The 22,952-nt window shown below is 43.8% G+C and overlaps 2 protein-coding genes across 11 annotated transcripts in view; one reads left to right on the top strand and one right to left on the bottom strand.

The window, feature by feature from the left end:
* NRG3 (neuregulin 3) overlaps positions 1 to 17,282 on the bottom strand; it is a 1,141,239-nt gene extending 1,123,957 nt beyond the window's left edge. For all 10 annotated transcript variants that reach the window (XM_035724305.1, XM_035724300.1, XM_035724303.1 and 7 more), the window contains exon 1: positions 16,457 to 17,282. In XM_035724305.1, the coding sequence (XP_035580198.1) occupies positions 16,457 to 17,282 (826 nt within the window). The remainder of the gene's footprint in view (positions 1 to 16,456) is intronic.
* Positions 17,283 to 17,331: 49 nt separating this feature from the next.
* Positions 17,332 to 19,274, top strand: LOC113920473 (translation initiation factor IF-2-like). The gene is made up of 3 exons (XM_027590696.1): positions 17,332 to 17,421; positions 17,607 to 18,775; positions 19,204 to 19,274. The coding sequence occupies exons 1-2, from the start codon at positions 17,332 to 17,334 to the stop codon at positions 18,540 to 18,542; spliced, it is 1,026 nt and encodes a 341-aa protein (XP_027446497.1). The 3' UTR covers positions 18,543 to 18,775; positions 19,204 to 19,274.
* Positions 19,275 to 22,952: the final 3,678 nt, after the last annotated feature.

Raw genomic sequence — 22,952 nt, 5'->3', positions numbered from 1 at the left:
GTTCCCTCTTTGCTGTCTCTCTCTCTATGTCAAATAAATAAATAATAAAATCTTTGAAAAAAAAAAGATTAAAAAAAATTCTGTAAAATTCAGCAAGTAGGAACTCTGTTTAATTAAGGGAGAAAGATATTACGATTATATCTAGAACTAGATGAATTTATTTATACTTCCAAATGAAATATTTTGTGTGTGCCAGTGATTCCTCCCAGCCTCCCAATACCTCTGTCTTTGGAACCCGCTTACTTTCATGTGTGCGCATCACAATAACAGACCTACATCTGTCTACCGACCTCTCGGGGGACAGATAAGAAATTCTCTTTTTTAAAGTTGTAAACAAGCAGAGTTCACCAGATGTAAGGACATAACCGTGTCCCACCTATAGAGCACACTAAAACACTGGTATTAGTAAATGCTGAAATGCAAAATATACCACCACAAGTATACTACTGAAATAAGACAGGGTCAGAGGTGGGGGGGTGATAAACAGAGAAAGAGAGGAAAGGGGAGGGGGAGAGAGCCACCAGAATTAGTAATTCAGAAATTCCACTAAGATTTTAATCTCAAATTAAGAACTCGGCCTCAGGGAATGTCTTGTCCAACAGCCTTACCTACAGAAAAAAAACACAATTTCAGAGATTAAGTGAATAGTCCACCCTGAGGTCTCAACTGAGTGTCAGAACTGGGCCTACGTCCCCAAACAAGGTCCCTGGTCTCCGCACTGGGCCTTAACTGCTTTTCTCCCTTTTAAAACCAATCTTCTAATTATCCTACTTCCAATTTTCCTTGGAAGCACAGGAAAAAAACAAATGTAACAATTAACAAGATTAAGCAAAGGAACATAAACTTCCCTGAGGTAAGACTCTCCCGCCTCTCCCTGTCTCCGTAGAGATCACCTCCTGTTCATCGGATTCTTTTGCTCACAGTTCACAAAACAGCAGTCTGAGAGACGAAGTGGTAGGCTAGGCGTACAGAGATAAAAAAGCCTGGATAATATCCAGATTGGGAGTCGCTACTCAGACACCTGAAGTGGGCTGTATTGTCAATACCACACTGGTGCCCATACCAAACCTTAGGTAGATGGTAGGTGGTAAATGATCTGGGAGCTGAGCCACACAGTCCATTTTTCAAGTCAGTTTCTGGGAATAGCTGTACTTCCTTGAATCTGTCTCCCCCATGGCACATGGAAACAACCCTTCTTCACCGAAAGCAAAAATATTCTCGAACATCCAAACAGCCTAATTTTCCTGGCACAAGAGCATCTCTATTTGGGGAAGATCCAAAGGTTCAAACGATTGCATATAACTGATAACTGAAGATTAGAGTGGACTTCCCAGCACAGCAGTGAAAAGAAATGGATGGATTAGCTAAGGGTACTCTTCCCAAAATGCAGCATGTGTAATTTATTTTTATGCAATTCATTTTCATACCTTGTAGCTGCTATCTGGAGGAAAGAAAGCAGTTCTAGTCGAGGAAACAGATGATTTCATTTGGCAAAGTAAGCATGTCTGGGAAATGTGAGACAATTCAGTGGCAAATTTCAGCAAAGGGTTTGAGCTTGAAAGTATTGGTGGCCAAAAATCACCCTTCTCTATGGTTTGCTCACAAAGAGGCTCTCCTGTCAGGATAAAGAGTTCACTGACTGGCAATTTAATTCAATTTTCACAGTGGGAGTATAGTACATAAAGACTTTCTGTACCTGGCCATTAAGGTCTTCAAACCCTAACACTCACATAGGTAGCTGCTTTATGGCACCCAGAATGAGAATATACATATTCACTGTGACCAACATTTAGCACTTGTACTAATACATTGTGGAGTACAAGGGAGCTGAGAGTGGCAAATTACATCTATGTTTGATATGTATTGTTGTATATGTGGATAAGAGAAAGAGAATGTGAATATCATGGCAAGAGTTAATTTGGAAAACGTGTCAGGCCTCTATAAACCTTTGTTCTGATAAAACTTATTCTGTTCAACGTCAGTGCTCAAACAAGATTTGTCACCGCATGCTTGTAACACGAGGGCCTTACCCTCAGTAACAGCATTGTAAAAAATTCATTAAGGGTTTCAAATAAATTTGCAAGTTTCTCCCTTCCCCCCAGGCCAAATAAATGAACCACTACTGCTCCTGGTCCTTCCAACGGCCTGCAAGGCATGAGCTTTTCCTCGTCATTCTGGAAGGTAACCATTCAGACACCAGCGGGCCCCTGCAGAGTTCAGGTGCAGAAAGCCAATCAGAAGGCATCAGGCAGAAAGATGGTGCTTCGCAAGCAGCATGCTCAACGGGACCTCTTTCCTTGGGGTTAACATTTTTGTGTTATCTAGTCATTTAGAAGTAATAGAGCTCTTTAGACTTTTACAACACTCAGCCATTTGCATACATTGTAAGAAAGAGCATTTCATTATTTACCATAAATTACTCAGAGCCGCTCATGATGAAAGATGAGCACCAGTGTGCTCCCACGGAAGGTCACTCAGAAGCTTACAACAACAAGTGAAGGGGAAACACAGATTTGATGCTGACTTTGTTAAGATCCCATCTACAGCATTGCTGCCTTCCTTTCAAAAATATCTTCTGATCAAATACACAAAGACCCAAGCAAATAACTGCAAACGGCACCTTTATCTCAGTCAAAAAAAAAAAAAAAAAAAGAATAGATAAACTGAAAGTATTCCAAGTAAATAACACTAGTATGTGTCAGCTGACTTATTATAAAGGTTGACATTGGTGAAAATTATCTGATCAGTGAAAAATAGAGGAGGAGACACGCCGTTGGCTATTAATTCTAATTTAACATTCACGCTTGCATGGTGTTATAGCCCCTCTATCTGGTAACAATGAGCAACCAAGTAAACTGGCAAGAGTGATGAATGTGATTCTAATCTGAAGCCTCTTTATGGTGAACAAAGTGGGCGACTCAGTAATTTTGGCTGTGGATATGTGAAAGAAGGGATGTCGCTCCTGTGTACAAGAAGAGCTCGCTGGCAGGCTGGGGGAGAGCCTCATCTGACACAGAACCATCCTCCTGGTTCCCAAAGCAGCAAGGTCTCTCCTCTCTCTTTCCTCACCATGTCATGAGCGCAGGCAGGGAAACAACAGAGCCACTGCCTTTTGAACGCCATGCATGCGATGTCAGCATTCGATCCCGAAAGGTGCTGAGTAGCTTCTGGAAAGAGGACCTCGATGGAACCAGAAGGGTGATGCGGCGATCAATTCAAAAGTAGCTTCCGCCTCTGAAAATTCTAAAGGCAGTCACTGATTCATTTAACCAAAACCAAAACTTTCTGCTGGTTATTCTCCTTGTATCTCTTCTTGCAGATTTTTAGGTATTCGAAAGCTACTATTTTGGGTTAAATCTAGGGCTGTGTTGATGTGACTATGCAAAAAACTAAACATATTTAAACATACCAATTCTTTTGCTTCTTGCAGCATTTTGAAGAGGCACTGGAATGAAGTCAATACTTAAATATATTCAGCACAAATCACAGACCATATCTTTAAACGCTTTGGGACAAATTAGCCTTGGAGAATCTTTAGAATCTCCTGCTTGTTCCTCCCTCCAAGTCATCCTGGAGACCTTGCATCTTCTGAAAATACCAGATATTTTGCCAATTGCTTGCACCAACCCTGACTGTTGTCTCCCACAGAAGCCTAGCCATGTCCTCCCAAGCCTTCCCTCCTTAATCATGCCTTGTCCTGAGGAAAAGAGGAGGTTGCCTCATTAATTCCAGGCCAGACCCTCTCTGCCCACCAGGCCAGACCCTTCACCGGTTCCCAAGCAAGGGTGTGCAAGCACACTTCTACCTTTGCTAACACCCCTTCTCTCCCATGGCCTCAGTTGTCCATTTCTCTGCCTAAACAAATTCTCCCCTGAAATCACCTATGTCTGCTCTAATCACTGCTTTCTGAAATGGCCTCATATACTTTTCAGTTGGAATCACACACTTCGGCGCTTAATCATTCTCTGATACATACATTCTGGTCTTCTCAACAAAACCATAAATGCAGATGATGAATTTTCTTTCTCGTGGACTGTGCACTCAAATGCTGCAGAAGTGTGATAAAATCACTATTAGGACACAGGTATGCTTTTACAGGCGGAAGATGTGTGAAAAGTGTAATGGCTCATGCTGCAACAGAAACACTCCTGATATGGGGGAAAGCAAATTTTATGTAATATAAACACAAGTACCCACTCAGAAAGGCTTAAATTGAAAAGGAGCGTGGGTATCTTGCATGGAGTCTCACTAAGCCAGAATCCTGAGAACAAAAGGAAGCTGTTGAAGCCAGGAAGACCCTCTTTGCACCTGGTTAGACGGCGGGGCATAAACAACAAACACTCAGCATTATGATCCAGTTGTCTGTAAGTGGAAAAATCCAGAAATTCAGGCCACCTCCCTGGTAGCAGGAAGTGAAGGCCAAAGGAATGCTCTGAAACATTTCTTTTATATTTTTATGTTTGTATTGAGCTTGATGAATTTTGACCAACAGAACTCACCCATGTAATGAGCACCCAGATCAAGAAGCAGAAAATTATCAATATCTTAAAGCCTCATATCATGGGTCTCTCCATTTACTACCTGCCGCTTCCCCAAAGATAATCACTACCTCGACCTCTAACATTCAATATTATATAAGCAGAATCATACTTTCGTTCTGACTCTTTCTGCTCAGCAATGTATTTGTGAGCTATCCTAAAAGACTGTGAACACAGTTCGTCACCAAAGAACTATGTTCTCTACAAGTCACTACTTTCCACTGGCCTATGGAATTTATCTATCTGTAGTCCAACCACCTACCTTTAGTATGAGAATTAATATCTGGTAATTCTATGAGAGGCTTACGGAATCTTGAACTGGTCATCCCACCTGTTCTCATCTGACCTCAGCCTTCCCTTCTAGGACCCCTCACTTCAAACTAGCCTTTGCATTCTGCTGTCATGGGATCCTTAAAAAAGACCAGATAATTGGTTATCATACACACAACTGTTTGACTCCAATCCCAAGCAACACTACTAAAGACTGCCCAACATCTGCAGACTGAAGAGCCATTAAGTAACTCATTAAACTTCCATCTTCTTTATCCTTATAAGGTCAAGGTTAATGATCAAAGGCCCCGGATAAGACACTCTGCCTTCAATAAGGTATTATTTCCCATTAGCAAATGAAATGCATTTATATTTCTACACATCTGCATTTCACAGCAGGAGCCCAACTCAGCCAACACTGTAATGCTGACACCACCAATCAAGATACAAATGCTTGGACTGAAAAAAAAAAAAAAAAAAAAACCAAAAAAAAACTTTCACAGACCCAAGACTAATAACTAAACTGATTTATGGAGTGTATTCTCCGTCTCTGCTTTTTCAAAAGTTATTAAACTTTTGTTTAATTAAATAAAATTTAATTAAACATTTTGTTTATTAAACTTTTGTTTCTCTCTAACTAGAGAGATAATTGTGACCATTAAATAAAACCGAAAATACAGCAAAATACAATAAACAGTATTCCCATTCCACAATCCAGAAATCACCACCATTAACAATTTGGTATACTTCCTTTGAATATAGTTACTATATATATTAAATCCATCTCTTAATCTGTACAGCTTAATGTAATTGGCACTTTATATAATTTTCTTCCCAAAGTTTTAGATAATTATATACTAAACACTTTCCAGTATACTTAAAATTATTAAACACACAATATAGTGGTTTTGTAAATCTATCACATGGGCAAAGTAAAATTTATTTTATTTACTTCATTTTAACCTAAGGCATATAAATGCACATTCACCTGCCAACTATTTGGCTGTAGAATTCAAGGCTTTTCACTGACTAAATTTCCTGCCTCTCTTGTGAAAACCACACCTATATATTCTGCAATGTTTCAGTTTCAGTTTATTTATTGTGGAATAAGAACTTAAGGCCACAAGTAAAACAATCCAAGGGCAGATTTCTTATGGATATATAAATACACTCCCCCTTAAACTTGCCCACAACTTCTTCAACAAGGATCTTTTTCAAGTGATTTATCTTTATAGAGTATATCCAAAGTAATCAATTTAGTTCTAATAGAAACCACAATTAATTCATTGGTTTGCATCCTATTTGAATATATTACCTAATTACAGTAAGAACAACAGGCATAAATAGATTTAGATACAACTAATACTTGGTAAGCACACCTCTCATTTGGTGAAGGTTGAAGCCCTATACCAACCGGAGCTATTCAGCACAAAAGGGCATTTGTCAGTTTTTTATCTTCTTAATTTTTGAATTTGTTTTAGTTTTGTTTTATTGTTTTGATCTTTTACAAACCCTTGTGTCGAGGGCTAACTTTCAAGTTCTCTGCTATCTGAGAAACCCTGACCCAGAAGCAGGTTGTCTACAAATGGTTTAGCACCAGGTTCCCCATGAAAATGCACTGAGTGATGAGCGAGGGGGGCTGCCCCCTTTACAGCTATGCCCCATTTCCCAGGAGGAGGGGCTCTCCGCACCGACCCCGGTCCCCACTTGGGGCGGGAACATTTGTCAGTTTTTTAATCCAGAAATAGAGCACCATACTAAAAAGTCAGTTAATTAGAATTAGGGTCAAGATAGTGTTTAATATAAACACTTCCGCACTCCATGATCACTTTTTATTCCTGGAGTCTAAATCTTACCATCATGCCAACAAAAACTTATGTTAAACAATAAATTTGGGTAAGCAATCTCACTTCCCCTCTTCTTGATGAGTACAGCTTTCATTCTTAGTCTGTGTGATTCATTCACAGTCTTATGGAGATTCTGATGAGACAGGCTTCCTGATATTACAGTGCTCCTATCCTTCTGCATGGCTATTCAAAGACTGTAATAACTCAATCTTGGCATTTGACTGATTCCCATTTTCTGTTCATAGGTTTGCAGAAGTAGAAATCCCAATCATCTTTCACTTTAACCAACAGAATTTTTTTTTCCCCCTTAGGGACCCTTGCTAGACAGAAATGTCAAAGAAGTAAGCAATTGACTGAGACCAATGTGGGGTATTCCTGGCTGACTATCAAGACCTCATGAATGTTAGTCTTCTTAGGACTGTTGGCTAGTCAGTGGTGGGGACCTTGTAGTATGGTTCCAAGAGGGAATTCAGATGCCCTGCAGGAGACACTGCATATGGTGCAACACCCAAAATTTATTTGATGGGGTTGGTATTGTTGTTTCTGTAGGACTCCAAGGCTATGGTTCCAAATGTTCCCTGATACATTTCCATTGGTCAGTCTCAGCATATGATGCAGTAACTACTGTAATCAAAAGCAAGTTTGGAACGGACAAAGAAGACAATTCTGGCTGGATCTTAGGGAGCAGAAAAATAAAGAATGTAACTGTTCTCTGTCATTGGTCTACTGGTTCTCTACATTGGTACACCTACAAGCAGCCACAGTTGAAAATAGAATTAGCAGATCAAGGAATACGAGTTTAAAGAACACAGTCTTTATCCTTTGTTGAAACATCACCTAAATTTCTCCTTGGACTGAAAACCAGGACAAATTCTCTGGTTTAAAAGGCTCCCTTTACCATAGCATAAAACAGGTACAGGGCAGATGTGCCATTTATGGAGTTTATGATGGCAAATGCCACTGTCCCTGAGCTAAAGGGATTGAAAGAGGCCATGTACAACAGATAAGGCCACACTCTTACCAATGGGTTAGTATCTGGGGTGGGGAGAGATTACCTGGAAAATGATCTTTCAACCTTCATGATTCTTCAAGCTATGACACTTAGCATGTCCTTGGCAAATTACAGAACCACTCTAAGCCAGGCTTAGATTAGCTGCATGATTGAGATCATCGTACCCGGACTACTGGCCTAGATGATGGTCTTTGAGTCCTTGTTTTAATCAACCAATAAGGCAATAAATAAATACATAAAGTGCTGGCCCTCCTGGCACGCGGCAAAACCCCACAAACAGCAGCTCTCACTGTTACTGTCTAAATTCTCAAACCCATTCCAAGACTGAGATTCTGTGAAGAACTCTTCCACATTTCTAAAAGTAACATTCGTGGCACAGACATCAACAGACTCTGATCCCAAAATGATGATGAGAGTGTGATTTTTCTCTTGGTAAAGTTCTAACTCTCTGGCAATTCTCAGGAAGATCATGACTAGTATCACATGTCATCACGGGAAGGGTCTCTTATGAGACAGGCTCTATGTTTAGGAATTCCTATCAAATATTCAACATAAAAATTATATTCTCATAATCCTGGCTATAATGTACTTATGCTAAAATAGTTGCATAGATCCAGATGATCTTTTTTTTCCTAATGTTCTTATAGCCTACATTGCAGCCATGACACACACTACCACTTCTAAGAAAAGGCCTCAAAGAGAAAAATGTTATCATTGGAAGCTGCTAAATTTCCATTATTAAATTTTAATCTCAATTCAGTTTGCAGGCTTGTTTCTGACTCGTCTCTTTTTATGCCAGGGAATGGCAGTCTATGATTTATGTACAATCACCAATCTGTCTTGAAAACTAAAGGCTTATTAACAAAAAAGTAATACTTTGAAATATAAATCAGGATTAAATTTCCAACAAACACAGGCCATGATGTTTTCAAACTGCTAATAGGAAAAGTTCCCCAAAGTGCAAAGGTATCCATCTAAAAGAGCTCTTTGATGGATACAAGCCACGTATCAATCCTTTGGGACCTAAATCACAGTAACTTCTAAATAAAGAGGGGACTAGCATACAATGCAGAGACTGCCTGTTTTTACTAATGTTCTCTCCAAACTCCCAAGATGCAATGACAATAAGACAGTGTGGGAATGGAACGAAAGCAAGGCATAGGGCATTTTTTTTTTCTTTCATCAAGAATCTGAAGATTTCTGTAGATTTCAGGTTTCCAGATCATTCAACAATCTCACTCATTTTTCCCCAGAAAACTTCGGTTCCTCTCTTTGAAAAACGTATGTCCAAGATAAGCTTAAAAAAATGTGTACCAAGCCAAGGATGAGAAATGGTGGGCTCCAGTTTGTGGAGCAGACTAAATTTCCAACATGATTTGAGGTAGATTTCCACACCATATTCGACTGTGTGTGCCCGTGTATTCGAGAGGAGCACGGGAAAGACCCAAGGGAATACAAAAACAAGAATCTCTCATTGTGATAAAAGATCCCTCAAGCTAGGTAGCAAACCAGCTCCAATACTTCAACTGAATTCAACAGCCTGATGTGCTCTTGGAGGAAAAGACCTAGTCTATCCACTTCCCATTTCTCTTGACATAAAAGCAGGAAATTTTTTTGCAGCTTACAAGCCCTTGAACGAATGGTATACAAGGCAGGTAATTATCATGACCCTCATTATCCCAGAGGAGGACATTAAAGTTCAGAGAGATTAAAATGGTTCTTTGAGGTTGCACAGTTATCACAGGATTTAAGGCGACAGGTTTTGGGGTTTTTTTTTGTTTTTAATGCAAATCTCCATCAGCCTCCCACAAAAATCCCAAAAAGTAGTCATGACTGATGACTAAAGGAGGCACTTTCTTAACCTGGCTCCACTAAGCCAGCTGACTGTCACCACCCCTCCAGTGTGATGAACACCATTAGGCCGGGGATAGTGACAAGTTCACAGCACCAGGCCAAGCTCAAAGAAGCACCCACACCACTGGGACCAACTTTTGAGTTGTATGCTTACCAACACTCAGCCAGGGTAACCATCCTGTTTATGTCAGTTGCTCTTACTGTAATTATGTAATTTAGTTAAATTTGATGTAAGCCACTGATACATGATTGTGGAAATGAAAGATAATTGTAGTTTCTATTAAAACATAGGTGAATGCTTTGAAGAAACTCCAAATGGTGACAAAAAATAAAAAGAATAAAATTACTTTGAATTATATGTGCAAGAAAACTATAAAAGATAGCGGGGTAGGGGACATGGTATAGCATCTATAAAGAGTCTCGTTCAGATTCCTTCACTAGTGTCTTTTTTTTTTTTTAAAGATTTTATTTATTTATTTATTTGACAGAGAGAGACACAGCAAGAGAGGGAACACAAGCAGGGGGAGTGGGAGAGGGAGAAGCAGGCTTCCCGCTGAGCAGGGAGCCTGATGTGGGGCTCCATGGCAGGGTCCTGGGATCATGACCTGAGCCAAAGGCAGACACTTAACGACTGAGCCACCCAGGTGCCCCCTTCACCAGTGTCTTTAAAGAAGAAAGAGGGGATTAGAGGTATGGCTTACGAAAAAAGAAAAGAAAAGGAAGAAAAAGAAAAACATGCTAAGCTCAAACTTATAAACACACACTCAAGAAAAAGCCTTGGCCCTATATCAAAATATAGGAGAAAGCTTTATTTTAATTGTCTGCTTTGTAAACTATTACCTTTATAGACTTCTTAAATTAACCAGTTAACTACCAGCATTGCAATGCCCCAAATTGATGTTTAATAAATATTCATTAAAATGAATTAAAATATTGAAACATGACATATATTATGAAGACAACACAACTATATGAAAAGACATAATAGCTTATATTCAGTTGAACTACTATTTTGTGGAATCACACAACAAATGCTGTCAAAATTTTGTGTGATTTGTATGCCAATCTACGTGGGACAATAAGGGGCCATTAGGCTTTGGCCAAGTTTTTGGAATCCTTAAAAATTTTTTAATTTAAAAAATAAAGTACCCGAGACAGTGTAATAACTCAATTGCATAAATGGGTAGAATTTTTTTCCTCAAATTTCTACATCAACGTAGTCTAACATTGTCTTACCAAAAGGGTTGACTTTTATAACAACTTGAAATGACATGGCGATGTTAAGACTATCTAGGAAAAATGTGAAAGACTACTGCTTACACTATAAGAAATAAAGGGCTAAAAAAAAAAAACCAAAACTCTACAAAGAACCTTCAAACGAGCCATTATTCAACAGGAATACAAGAAGTCCCAATGAAACAGTGGTAAAGATGGAAAATCAAACGAAGCATCTATCGTACAACTCCCATTAATAATTGCACGAATGGAAAACACCTATTTAGGTACATTTTTTCTTTTTTTTAAGGTTTTATTATTTATTTGACACAGAGAGAGAGAGAGATCACAAGAGCAGGAACACCAGCAGGAGGAGTGGGAGAGGGAGAAGCAGGCTCCCCACCGAGTAGGGAGCCAGATGCAATGCAGCGCTCAATCCCAGGACCCTGGGATCATGACCTGAGCCCAAGGCAGACGCTTAACGACTGAGCCACCCAGGCGCGCCTTTAGGTATGTTTTCATCCTGATATTAGAAAGTTTTAAACTGAGTCTGATCCCCCCACCCCTTTCAATATGTATATGGTTCTGGAGGAAACACTTTCCTGGGTGTGGACAAGAAAAACATCTAGGATCTCCAAAATGTCTCAGTGGTATTTGTCAACCCAGTACAGCTCTGCTTCGCCCAACACAAAAGTCTGAGGATAAAAACAGATTCAAAGGGGAAAAAAATGAAATTCAGTTCTATTCACAAGTAATTCAAATGCCTTTTACAGACTTAGATTTATGGCTCTTTCCTTGCTCTTATATATTTCAGGGCCAAATTTCATGTTCCATTTTCAACATCCCAGATAGAATATCGAGATATGCTTGGCACTAGATATGAGAGGTTATGAGGAAAGAATTTCTACAAAAGAAGCAAGCTGAAAATCTGACTTCTTCCCATCACGCTTTGGACAGGAGGAAGAGCTGGGGAAGCATCCCCAAGGGAAGAGAGAACTTGCTCTTCTGCACACCAGACCTCCCAAGACAGAACTGAGTCACCCTGCACCCGCACTCTTGCTCATGGCCCAATCTGGACTTGGAAAAGTAACAGACAGAAGTTGCTACAAACCAGCTTCTAGTGTCTGTTTGTTGGGTTTGTTTGTTTGTTTTTTCCCCTTTCTAACTGGTTTATGGATCAACACTGTGTTAAAAAAGGCTATCCAGAAAATACAGCACAAATACAATAGGTGGATGGATTCACAAATCAACCCTGCAAAAGGTCATCTCAATTAGCAACAGTATTACCAATCCCTTAGCAGTCATGGGGAACAGAGGAGGAAGGCTTAAACCACACTGTCTTCATGCACCAAGACCAAACTAAAAATGGCTCTAGAAAGAGCCTTGCCCACACCTGCCCGTGCCCTTTGGGGTGTGTGTGTGTGTGTGTGTGTGTGTGTGTGTGTGTGTGTGTGTGTGTGTGTGTGTGTGTGTGTGTGTGTGTGTGATGAAGTACAATGTGTCTAAATAGCAAAACACACAGTATAATTGATTAAAGCGGAAAAATTTCATAATCCTGTATTAAGGCCAAGGAAATCAAAACATACTCAGGTTGTAACATGTGCTCATCAAAAAGCTCTCAACTAAATTTCATAAGAAATACTGACCTCTCCACTTTGGTGGGGTTGGGACCTGCTTTGCTAGAATTCCTTTGAAGGCTTGGATTCATGTAAATAGAGGACAATACATAGAAGTAATTTTATTTAAACAAATTATTTTTAAGGCTGCAATAAAACAACTAAGAGTACTCTTACTGAAAGACTGGAATCTTTTGAAAAGAGTACAGGAAAATACTCAGTGTTGGGTGGGGGGATGGGGTAACTGGGTGATGGGCATTAAGGAGGGCACGTGATATAATGAGCACTGGGTGTTATGTGCAACTGATGAATCACTGAACTCTACCTCTGAAACTAATAATACACTGTTAATTAATTGAATTTTAAAAAAATTTAAATAAAGAAAAGAAAATACTCAGTGTTATCAAAGGCTGTCTTCAAAATTACAACAGGTATGACTAGGTCAAGTTTCAATGAAATAGACTTGGCTATAATAAAATCACCCCCATACCATGTTTATACATCAGTGATACATTCTACATCTACCTCTTCACTAAATACACTATTTGAGATCTGTGGTCTTACTTATTGTAATTAAATATATACTTTCCAAATAGGGCCCTAACACTAACCAATTAAAAGTAGCTCTTTCTCTTGTCTTCAGTTTCTGAATTTAGCCAATAACTCTGAACTCTGAACTGTTAAAACAGGGCTTCTGGCTGAGTAAAGTAACAATCCAGACTGGCACTGTCAACACTCTACATATAAATTTCAAGTCTGAAAACACAATTCATTGTGCTGTAAAAGGCTCTTTGTAAACTGGTCAAAATCACTGTTCCTCTGTCTATAGTAAATCTTCATTTGTCTTGAAAAATTTGTGAACTAATCTACCTTCTCAGAGGCAAGATGCTTTGAAGAGGTCTTTGGCGAAATAATCTGGTGGCAATAAGTTTAAGATATTTGCTTCTAAAAAAAATATCTGAAGCTAAAGCAAGTCTTGGGCAGCTAACTGGGAACCCAAGAGAAGGCAGTAATGTAGAAGAAAGTTTTGGTCCAGCTCAGGGTCTAAAGCTTGGAAGAGGACAAGAGAATAGTCAACCTCAAGCCCTTCCCCTCCTTCTGCTTTTAAATTCAATCTTTCTTTGTCTTTAATCCAACAGAAAATTAAGAGTCTTCTAAAGTGAGCCTCCCGCATAACAAAAATAGCTTTTGTTTTGCCTACTACCCATCAGTAAGTGTGTTTATTCAAGAGTGAACCAGCCCCTTTCCCTCCAAAGAGCTGTGCTGCCTCTACAGACAAGATCCTTCTGACTGACCTAAGACAAACACAAAGACATTTATTCTGTAAGCCCTGAGATGTTCAAGAGCAAAGACCCTAGCCATTAAGGAATCAGTGACTTAGTCTTGAAGAAACAGAGCCTCATCCTTAGCTGTCCTCAGGTGCTACAACATAATTCATGACTTTCATTAAAAAAGAAGAAGAAAGAAGAAGAAAAAGAAAGAAGAAGAAAAAGAAAAAGAAAAAAGAAAGAGAAAAAGAAGAAAAAAAAATATACTTAAGTCTGACAGTAGGAACTAGGAAAAGGGGGAATTTCTCTCCTGGGAACTTTAGTAACATAATCAAAACAAGTGAAAAATAAAATGCAAGACATTCAGGCCGTTCTTCAGCCCACAGTAGCAGTGCTAATAATCCCTCAAATGAAATCCTTATATCCTTTTGTTAATCATCTTGCAATCTTGGACACACACACACACACACACACACACACAAAACTATCCTTTTCTCTAAATTACCATATAAACCTCACTATTTAAATGCATCTTTTACGGAAACTGCATAATCTTTCTTTCATTAAAATTTCCCTTGTTGATATATGCAAACCAGGTCAGTTTCTATTGGATTTGCATACTTGTGTTTTATCCCTTAATTCAACTCCTTGTTGAAGGTTTAAAAAATAGCAAGAGCTGGATCTCAGATACACATAAAACATATGCTGCTTATATGTCTAAGTGAACACTGACACCATTTACAGATTCTCCCCGCACCCCTTTTCCTTGGGGCTGAGAGCCTTGTCAATAATCATTACTTATTAAACAGGCTGCCATTCCCTTCTACAGAATGTAGAAAAGGAGCATGGAGAGGTAGAAATAATTACCTTGGGCTTTTCTTTAAAGACCTCCGGAATGCAACACAAGGAAATCAATTAAGAAAGAACATGAAATATCCCCCCCACACACACACACACATATACAGTTGAGAAGTACACCCACACTCCATTATTCGTATCAATTGCATCAAATGATAAAAAATCTGAGGTCTTCAGGATAGACACATATATATTTTCAAACAACTGAATATGTCCATACATACACCTGCACATCCTTTATTCTCCACAAAACTCAGGCTAGATTTGCTGAGAGAAGCCTCTAAACACCTCCTGAGAAAATGTGCTCTCAGAAATGACTGCTTCAGCCAAAGGAGAGGGAAGCAGGAAGTTATCCGGTTTGACTGCCATTCTGGTTTGTGGCAGATTCCCTCCTTCCCCTCTTCTCTCTGACTCCCAATTTATCTTTTTTTTTTTTCTCCCAGAGTCAGGGCATTAAGGAATTTCTCTCTTGGACCTTACCCACAAACGCACTAAATCCTTTTTTTTAAAAAAAAGTTTCAAGGGTTAAATAACACCCAGGTTAATAAGATCACAGGTCTGAGAAATGAAAAATTGTCAGATGACTGAAAGCAAGCCAGGTAATCCTACTGAAGAGTTAATGATGAGCCCTCTTCCTCTCCAGATGTTATAGCTCAAAACAGAAATACAATGTAAAGACAGTTTTTTGAGAACAGGCTTGCACAGAACTTGAACTGGCAGGCGGGGGGTTTGTCCTAAATAACCTTCACAGGTTGCAAACTGTTTCGGATATCCTGATCAATAGTCAGACTGAGAAGCTTCCCAACATTTCCTTTAAGAGCAAGGTGGGGCGTAGGGGGTGGGAGGTCAATTAGTCACACAAAACATTTGTAAAAATACAGAGAAAATATACACCACCTAGACAAATACATAGGAAGCTATCACTCTTGGGGTAAACTGGCCAGGGCTGGCAGGAATCGCGCCCAGGCTAAAGATGATGCTACATTCACAGAGTGACCTGTTTCAAAGGGGTTGGACGTTCTCCCCCTGGAGTGCAGAGAACTCTGTCCAATTCCCCTTATATTTTTCAGGCACAGAGGGAAGGGAGATGAGGTTTCACAGCCCACCTTTGGGAAAGGAACAAAAGCAAACGCTTGACAGCTGAAAAAACTCCTCCTCCGTCAGGACCCTAGAGGCGGTAGCTCGGCAGGGCTCCCTTGCTATTTCCCCCTACTTAACTCACTCTGGGCGACCACAGAATCAATCTCTACACCCAGGAAGGGCCATGGGCAGGCTGGGGGGGGAGACGGGGGGGGCGTGGTGGAGGGGGGTGGTGATCACTTTAGCCCTACGCCATGGATCGCCTCCTTTCCTTACCTCCCCCAGTGGTTTCTAATTAACCCTTCCTTCCTGGTCGCTGCCCGGGTCAGGGCTGCTATAAGTCGACAGCTTCATTCTATCAACATTTCCATCAAATCACCCCCCCACACACACACGCGCACACACACCCACACAGACATAACTTCCCCTTGTGGTTTATCATCGGTCAATTTGCATGTGCTTTTTTTTCACTCCTTCCTACCGGCGGGGAAAGGGCTCAGGGCTTTTGGGAAGGCCTCCCTCCCTCCCCAGCTCTCAATAGGAGCCGGATCCGGGAGCTCGCCAGCAGGTCTGCAGTGAGCAGAGATCGCGCTCGCGTTAACCCTTGGAAGGGAGTTAGGAGATCTGTTCTCGTCTGGGACCCACTGAAGTAGGCCGGGTGGAGCTTTACAATCTGCCTCCGTTTCCTACTGCCCCCCAGCCTGCACAGGGACCCCGAACAGACCCACACTTTTTTCCTCCCTTGCGGCCAGGTTAACTATCTCATTCAGCGCTCCAAACCTGGAATGGGGTGAGGGGTGGAGGATGCTAGAAGACAGGCGGCGGAAGGGAAAAGACAGCAGGAGGGCAAAACGGAAAGTCAGTAGTAAATCAGAGTTCAGTCCCCGTGTATACTTACGAAATTTGGGGCTGGTGCTTGTTTCTGGCGTGGTGGTGGTAGAGGAGGAAGACGAGGAGGAGGAAGAGGTGGTGGCAGCATCCTGAAAGGGAGACAGGGTCCAGGACGGAGTAGAATCATGAAGGTAAGAGGAGGTAGCGTATGCCGCAGTGGGCCAGGAGGGCATTGCCTGGGTACTGGGGGTTCCTGGCACCGGTGGTCGGGAGCCCGGCGTGCTGCTACTGAAGAAGGGGGCTGTGGTGGACAGAACTGTCGGGGGTGCCGCAGTGTTCCGTGCGGTGGTGGAGCGCGGGCTGGCCCGGATGGGCACCCGGTGCCCGGGAAAGCGAGTCGGCGCCCGCGTGATGGTCGTCAGGCGGGTGCTAATCCGGTTGGGCGTCCTGGAAGAGGCGGCGCCGCCGGCGGAGGGGGTGGCGGGGGACGCAGTAGAAGTGGTCGTGGTGGTGGTCTCCATGGCCTTGGGGAAGGAGCTGGGCTTGGAGAGGAAGAAGGGGTCCTGGCCCATCCCCTTGGAGTCCACCAGGTCGGTGGGCACGTATTCCTTGACGGAGCCCACCACGATCCATTTGAGGAGCATGAGGCTGAGCCCCAGGCCGATGAAGCCGATGAACAGAGGCACCACGCACAGCCACGTCTGCTGCCGGTTCCACACTATACAGTCGCTACAGCGTAACTCCCGGGGGGGCTCGGCCGCCCCTTCGCCGCCGCCGTCCGGGCCCCCGCCCGCCGCTGCCGCCGCCGCAGCCGCCGCGGTGCCCTCCTCGGCCGAGGCGGCGGCTGCCGAAGCGGCTCCAGGTGGCGAGGCAGCGGCCGCACCTTCACTCATCCTAGGAGCCGGTCTTCACCTTCGCCCCCCCGAGGGCCGCGCCAGAGGCATGGGGCCGCGCGGGCCGGGCGCGGGCGCGGGCTCCGGCGGCGGCGGCGGCGGCGGGTTCGGGCGCAGGCAGCGGCCGCGGCGGCCGCATGCAAATCGGCTCCCTGCCCCCACGCCCCTCCCCCCGAGAGGCGGGCGGCGGGCGGGGAGGAGAGGAGCGGGGGAGGGGACGCGGGCCGGGGAGGGGGCGGCGAGGAGCGCGGAAGAGGGGCGAGACGGGCCCCCGGCGCCGCCGGCCGGTCAGGGAGCGGCTGGGCGCGTCTGCAGCCCGCCAAGCGGCCTCCTGCGTGCCGGGGCCCCGCTCCTGCTGCTACTGATGCTGCTGCTGCTGCTGCTGCTGTCGCTGCCGCCGCTGCCGCTGTCGCTGCCCGCCGCCTGCATGCGCTCCAGCCGCGCCGGCATCCTCGGGGCGCCGCGCCCGGCCCGATCCCCGGGGCGCCCGCCCGCGCCGCCGCTGGGCCTCGAGCCGCGTTCAGGGGCCGAGCCGCCTGGCCGCGGGATGCCGGACGCCGGAAAGCCGCATTCCGACACAGGGGGCCGACCTGGCCGCCGCCGCCGCCGTTCGCCCGGCCCGGCGCGCCGCGTTTTTCGGCGGCGCTCCGCGAGCCCGGGCGGCAAGGTGCACCTGTTCTTCAGCCGGCCCGCAGCCAACCCTCGGCCAGCACTCTCTGGGAGAGACCAATCCGAGCGCAGCGCGGAGGGCGAGCGGCCGGGCTCGCCTCACTCCCGCCGCCCGCGGCTCCGCGCCGCCGCCGCCCGAGAGTCAAACTCCAGCGAGCTGCGCCGTCGCCGCCGCGAGCCCGGGTCCGGGGGCGCACTGGGAGTCCACGGCGGGTGCTGTCGGACCCACCGCGGAGGGAACCCCACAATCCGCAGAGGAATCGAAATCACACCCCGGCGCCGCTGCCGGGTCACGCTTGGGAAGGTGAAACAGGAGACCGCGTCGGGGATCCCAGGCGACGCGGACCTCGGGCCGGAGGTGGCTCCAGGCGAGCTCTGGCGGCCGGGCGGGTGCTGTGTGCGCGGATCCGCGGCGGACGGGCTGGGCTTCAGGCAGAGTGGCGCCTCCCACCAACACCTAATGGTGGTTTCTTAATGTGCACAAGAGAAATAAATGATCCAAGCAAACCCCCACTTGGAAGTGTGTGGCAAAAGCAGCTCCGGACCGATCGTAAGCCCGTCTCCCGAACGGACCCCGCGGGGTCAGACTAACGCTGCGGGGCAAGGGAGCAAGGCCTGAGCGCGTGGGAGGGCGTCTGTGCACTCCCCGGCCTGATGGCGGGTGCTGCTCGATGGACAGCCACCTTTTCTCCGAGTTCCTCAGACAGATGCTGGTGAAGCAGACGAGCTTTGTGCAGTTACACCTGTCAGATATCTACAAGCGGATTGAGAACAACTTATCTTAAAAAACAAAGTATTGCCTTTAAATGTAGGTGAAAGCACAGGTACACCTGTCACATGACAACTGATGGTGAGAGGTAAAATTTAGAAAGATTTGGGGTGCGTTGCTGGTTTCTTACCTTGGGTAGAGAGGCGTCGGTGTACCTGTATCTCAGGTGCGGTGTGGGACCTACCTGGGAGTCCGGGGGACTGGGAGAAGAAGAAGGAAAGGGTTAGAGAGCCAGCATCAGCATGCTTTATGCTGATGATGCAGAACCTCGCTTGTCAACTCTCCCCAGATTTCCTGGTCTAAAGTGGAAACTGGAAAGATGTTTTTATTTACAAGCTCGGAGAATGAGAAGTTGAGGATGACAGCCTCCTATACAGCTCCCCAGCACTGTAAGATTGGCACCGATGCAGGAACCAGCGTTCTCTTGTACTGTTAACAGCCTCCACAAAGATGAAGTTTTCAAGGTATCCATTTTATTCACAGGTGGAGAGCCGAACAGTACGCTGAGAAGACTGCAGAGAGCAGAGGATGCATTGAAACGCGAAGCTCCTGGGATTTGGGGCCTACCAGAGTATTTTGCACAGACACAGTTAATAAATTATTTTTGATAGCAGTAATGCGGCTGTGACCTCTTTCATCTATAACATTGAGACTTTCTCCATAGGAAAGCTTATGATTTTTAGTTTGATAGAACATGCCCTAATCCAGTAGTGCTGAATTACAGTTCCAAAAATTGCAAGTGAAAAGAAACAAAAAAAAAAAAAAAAAAAAGCCACAACCCTTGAATCTCTATTCCTTCAGCTTTCCAATGCAAGGCACAGTCCTGTTAAATAAAAATTGACCCAATCTCCACCTTCTGTGGGTGCTGGGCAGTTACTGGCCAGCCTTTCTTGTATAGCAAATAAAACTTAGCTTTCACACAAAATGTTGTGAAAGTATAGCAGGTGCTGTTGTCAGCCATGTGAGACAGGAAATTAGTTTTCCAGAAAACACTCCTAGTTCATTGGCTCCCCCAGCATTTCTGTAACCCCTCCCTTCTTTGCCCACTGAAGTCAATCCAGGGTACAAAAAGGTGCTGTAATTCTGTTGCTGGACAAATGCTCTCCTGAAGCTGTATTCTCACTGAATTCACCCCATGTCGCCTCGGTTCTCCCCAATGCCTTCCTCAGCTGCCTCTCCAAATTCCCTCCACTTCTCACTTCCACTTAGCTTTAACAACTTATTCATGGTTCCCTGTTGAGCTCATTTTCTCCCAGATCCCAAGCCATTGCACTTGACTACCCATTAGCGGCTTTCACAGTGAACATCATCACTAGAGGAGGGGAAAAAGAGCCCAGGCGTGATAGCCTTGTACTGGGGAGCTCGTTATACTAGCCCATCCAAGAAAGTTTGGCAGATGCAACCATCGTTAACTTGCAGTTTTATGGTGAGGCTTCCTGGTAGCAGGTGGTGAGCACTGGAACTGGAATTGGGGAGGGGGTGTGGGCACAGCTGAGTCAAGGACAAGTGGTGGACACTCTCACTGTCAATGAGCAACCAGCTAGTCCGTTCCATTGTGAGGAGTCTCATTTTGGTGACTCTCAGTTCCCTGAAGCAGAACACTGGAGAAATAGCTTCACGCTCAGACTCTGAAGACAGGGATTCAAGTTAGACCTCTGGTCCCAAAAAGGAAAAAAGTCGCTCTGGTCTTCTATTTTCTCATCTGTGAAATGAAACTATAATACCTACATTCTACATAATTATATTAAATTCTATAGCTGAATGATCTACTTACCTATGGCATCTTTTTTTTTTAAGATTTAATTTATTTGTCAGAGAGAGCACAAGCAGGGGGAGCGGCAGCAGAGGGAGAAGCAGGCTCTCCACTGAGCAGGGAGCCCAGTGCGGAACTCAGTTCCAAGACCCTACGATCATGACCTGAGCCAAAGGCAAACGCTTAACCCACTGAGCCAGCCAGGCGTCCCCTATGGCATCTTTTAAGCAACATTTTCGGATACCTTCCTGGAGAGAGGGATGTGGATTTTTCTAATAAATAGGCATGACATACCTCAGCCTCTCCTGAGCTCCATCTCTGCCTGAACATAATTACCTTCTGGATGTCTCCTGTGTGATCCACTAACACATTAAACTCAAAATTTATGACCATTGCTTAACATTTGTCCACAAACCAGCATTTCTACTGAACTTCAGTTTTTCCTTTCAGTGGTACCAAAATACTGAAGCTGGGAGTACCAGTGCCATCTCTGACTCCTAATCTTTCATACCCCAAGTTTAATTAGTTATCATCACTCACAATACAATGTCATCATCTTGGGTTCCCTCCATTGTCAAGTCTTTGGCAAAGGCCCATCTTCAGAACCACAAGGGTAGAAATGAACTTAGTGGCCATACACCTCCCACCGTGTCAGCCTCCAAAACGTCCCAGCCCAACAGTCAGCTTGATCCAGCTGTAGCTCTAGAGAAGGCACGACTTACTGGCCCAGCCTGCAGATAATATACGTCATTACAAAAGCCTGTGTGTTAAGCCAAAAATCTGCCTTCCCATACTTTCACCCTTTCTTCTTAGCTCTTTGACTAGATCAACCTTTCATGAACTAGGTGCTAGGCATTGAACATACAACAGAAAACAAAACAGAATCTCCCTACATTCGTGGAACTCATTTTAGTAGGAGAGACTGACACTAAGCAAACAAACCAAATACATAAATTATGTATTCTCTCAGAAAATAAGAAGCGCTGTTTTGCACCACAATGGACAAGCCTTTTTGGTATGATTACATAGGACATCTCTTCTTCAATCCCAATGTCTCCAATCTATTTATTATCCTCACAGGCCATGAGGACTTGACCCTCCTGGGAGTACTAGGTTGTTCTTTTATTAGCTGTGCGTTCCCTGAATATTTGTAGTTACTACAGAAGCCAGTCCAGCCTGCAGAATCGTAATAGTCTTTATAACATCCACTAGAATCATGTGTATAGACAACATGGTATCTCAAAATATTTCACAGAGTAAACATTTTAAAAAGGATTAATAGGGTTAACCTTCTCATGGATGCATATTTTTTATGCTCTCTTGGTTTAGTCCACTACAATTATTATTATGATCACATTTCATAGTAACTCATGGTGGCCTTTTTGAAAGAGAAACCGATTGTTTTCTTTATAGGGCTCAATGAGTAACCTTGTTTATTTCTTGAGAGTGCTTTATGTCTTACATATAAGACCCACCCAAAATGTACTAGAAAATTTTCCGGGTGGATCTGCCTGTTCACAACACCTTGACTGCAAAGATTTGAGCATCATATCCCAGTATCATAAGTAAAACAAACACTAAAATTCATAAATTCTACAGAGCAAAAAACACAAAGTGCAAAGGTGAAGAATTCCAGTTGCAGCTATGTTCTAGTCAAAAAAGATGATTGTAACAATGCCCAGAGTTAAGGTATTTAGAATATCACCTAACTGCACTCTCACAAATTAGGAAACACTGAATAACAGGATGTGAAATTCAAAGCTTTGAATGAGGCACTAAGACAAAATAGATGTGAAATTTCAGTGGGAGTTGTCAGAGGACAATGCCAAAATTTCAGACAGGTTAACTAAGAACTAGGTAGATAGATGGCACCACACATGGTAGACAGAGGGAGGATTTTTGTGAAGATTTCTGTGGCAGAACCTGAGCTCTGAGTTCAAAGAGAGAGGTACACAAGCACAGAGCCTTTTTATACTGAAACAGGGAGAGGAGCCTAAGAGGAGCATGCTGGAGAGTTCATTACGGACTCCTGGTGTTCAGCCAGACCTCACTGGATTGGGGTAGACACACAAGTAGCAGGAAGCACCAGTCAAGGAGGTGGTGAAAGTGGACAATGGCAACAGTGAGCAGTTTAAGCATCCACCATGCCAAGAAGGCATGATGCCATCCTATGGCATTAGGAGTCTAGTTGGAATGCAGAGTGACTCTAGAGGAGAAGCCGAAGTAGAAAATAAGCTGGAAACTCGGTGTTGAAGGATCTAAGTGTCATAGTGAGATGTTACCTAATTGTTTTTTTTTTTTTTTTTTTTTTTTTTTGCACTGAATTCCAACTGCCTGTATTTTAGAGTACCAACATGGGACTTTACTCTTGGCACTCAAAGTTACTATAAATGTTTGTCTTATCTAGTTTTTGATCCTTCATCAGTGTTTGCCCTTTTAGCCCTGATACCTTTCCCAAATACTGGTAGTAGATTTTTCT

Source organism: Zalophus californianus, chromosome 15, assembly GCF_009762305.2.
Source record: "Zalophus californianus isolate mZalCal1 chromosome 15, mZalCal1.pri.v2, whole genome shotgun sequence".
In the NCBI taxonomy this organism is placed as follows: domain Eukaryota; kingdom Metazoa; phylum Chordata; class Mammalia; order Carnivora; family Otariidae; genus Zalophus; species Zalophus californianus.
Note: the sequence above shows the minus strand (reverse complement) of the source record. Positions and strands in the feature narration are given on the sequence as shown.

What these genes read in the sequence shown, in the direction of transcription:
- LOC113920473 (XM_027590696.1), top strand. Translation starts at nt 17,332, where the DNA reads ATGGGGCCGCGCGGGCCGGGCGCGGGCGCGGGCTCCGGCGGCGGCGGC. An exon ending in AGCGGCCGCGGCGGCCGCAT is followed by an intron (nt 17,422 to 17,606) that starts GCAAATCGGCTC and finishes CAGCCCGCCAAG; the next exon opens with CGGCCTCCTGCGTGCCGGGG.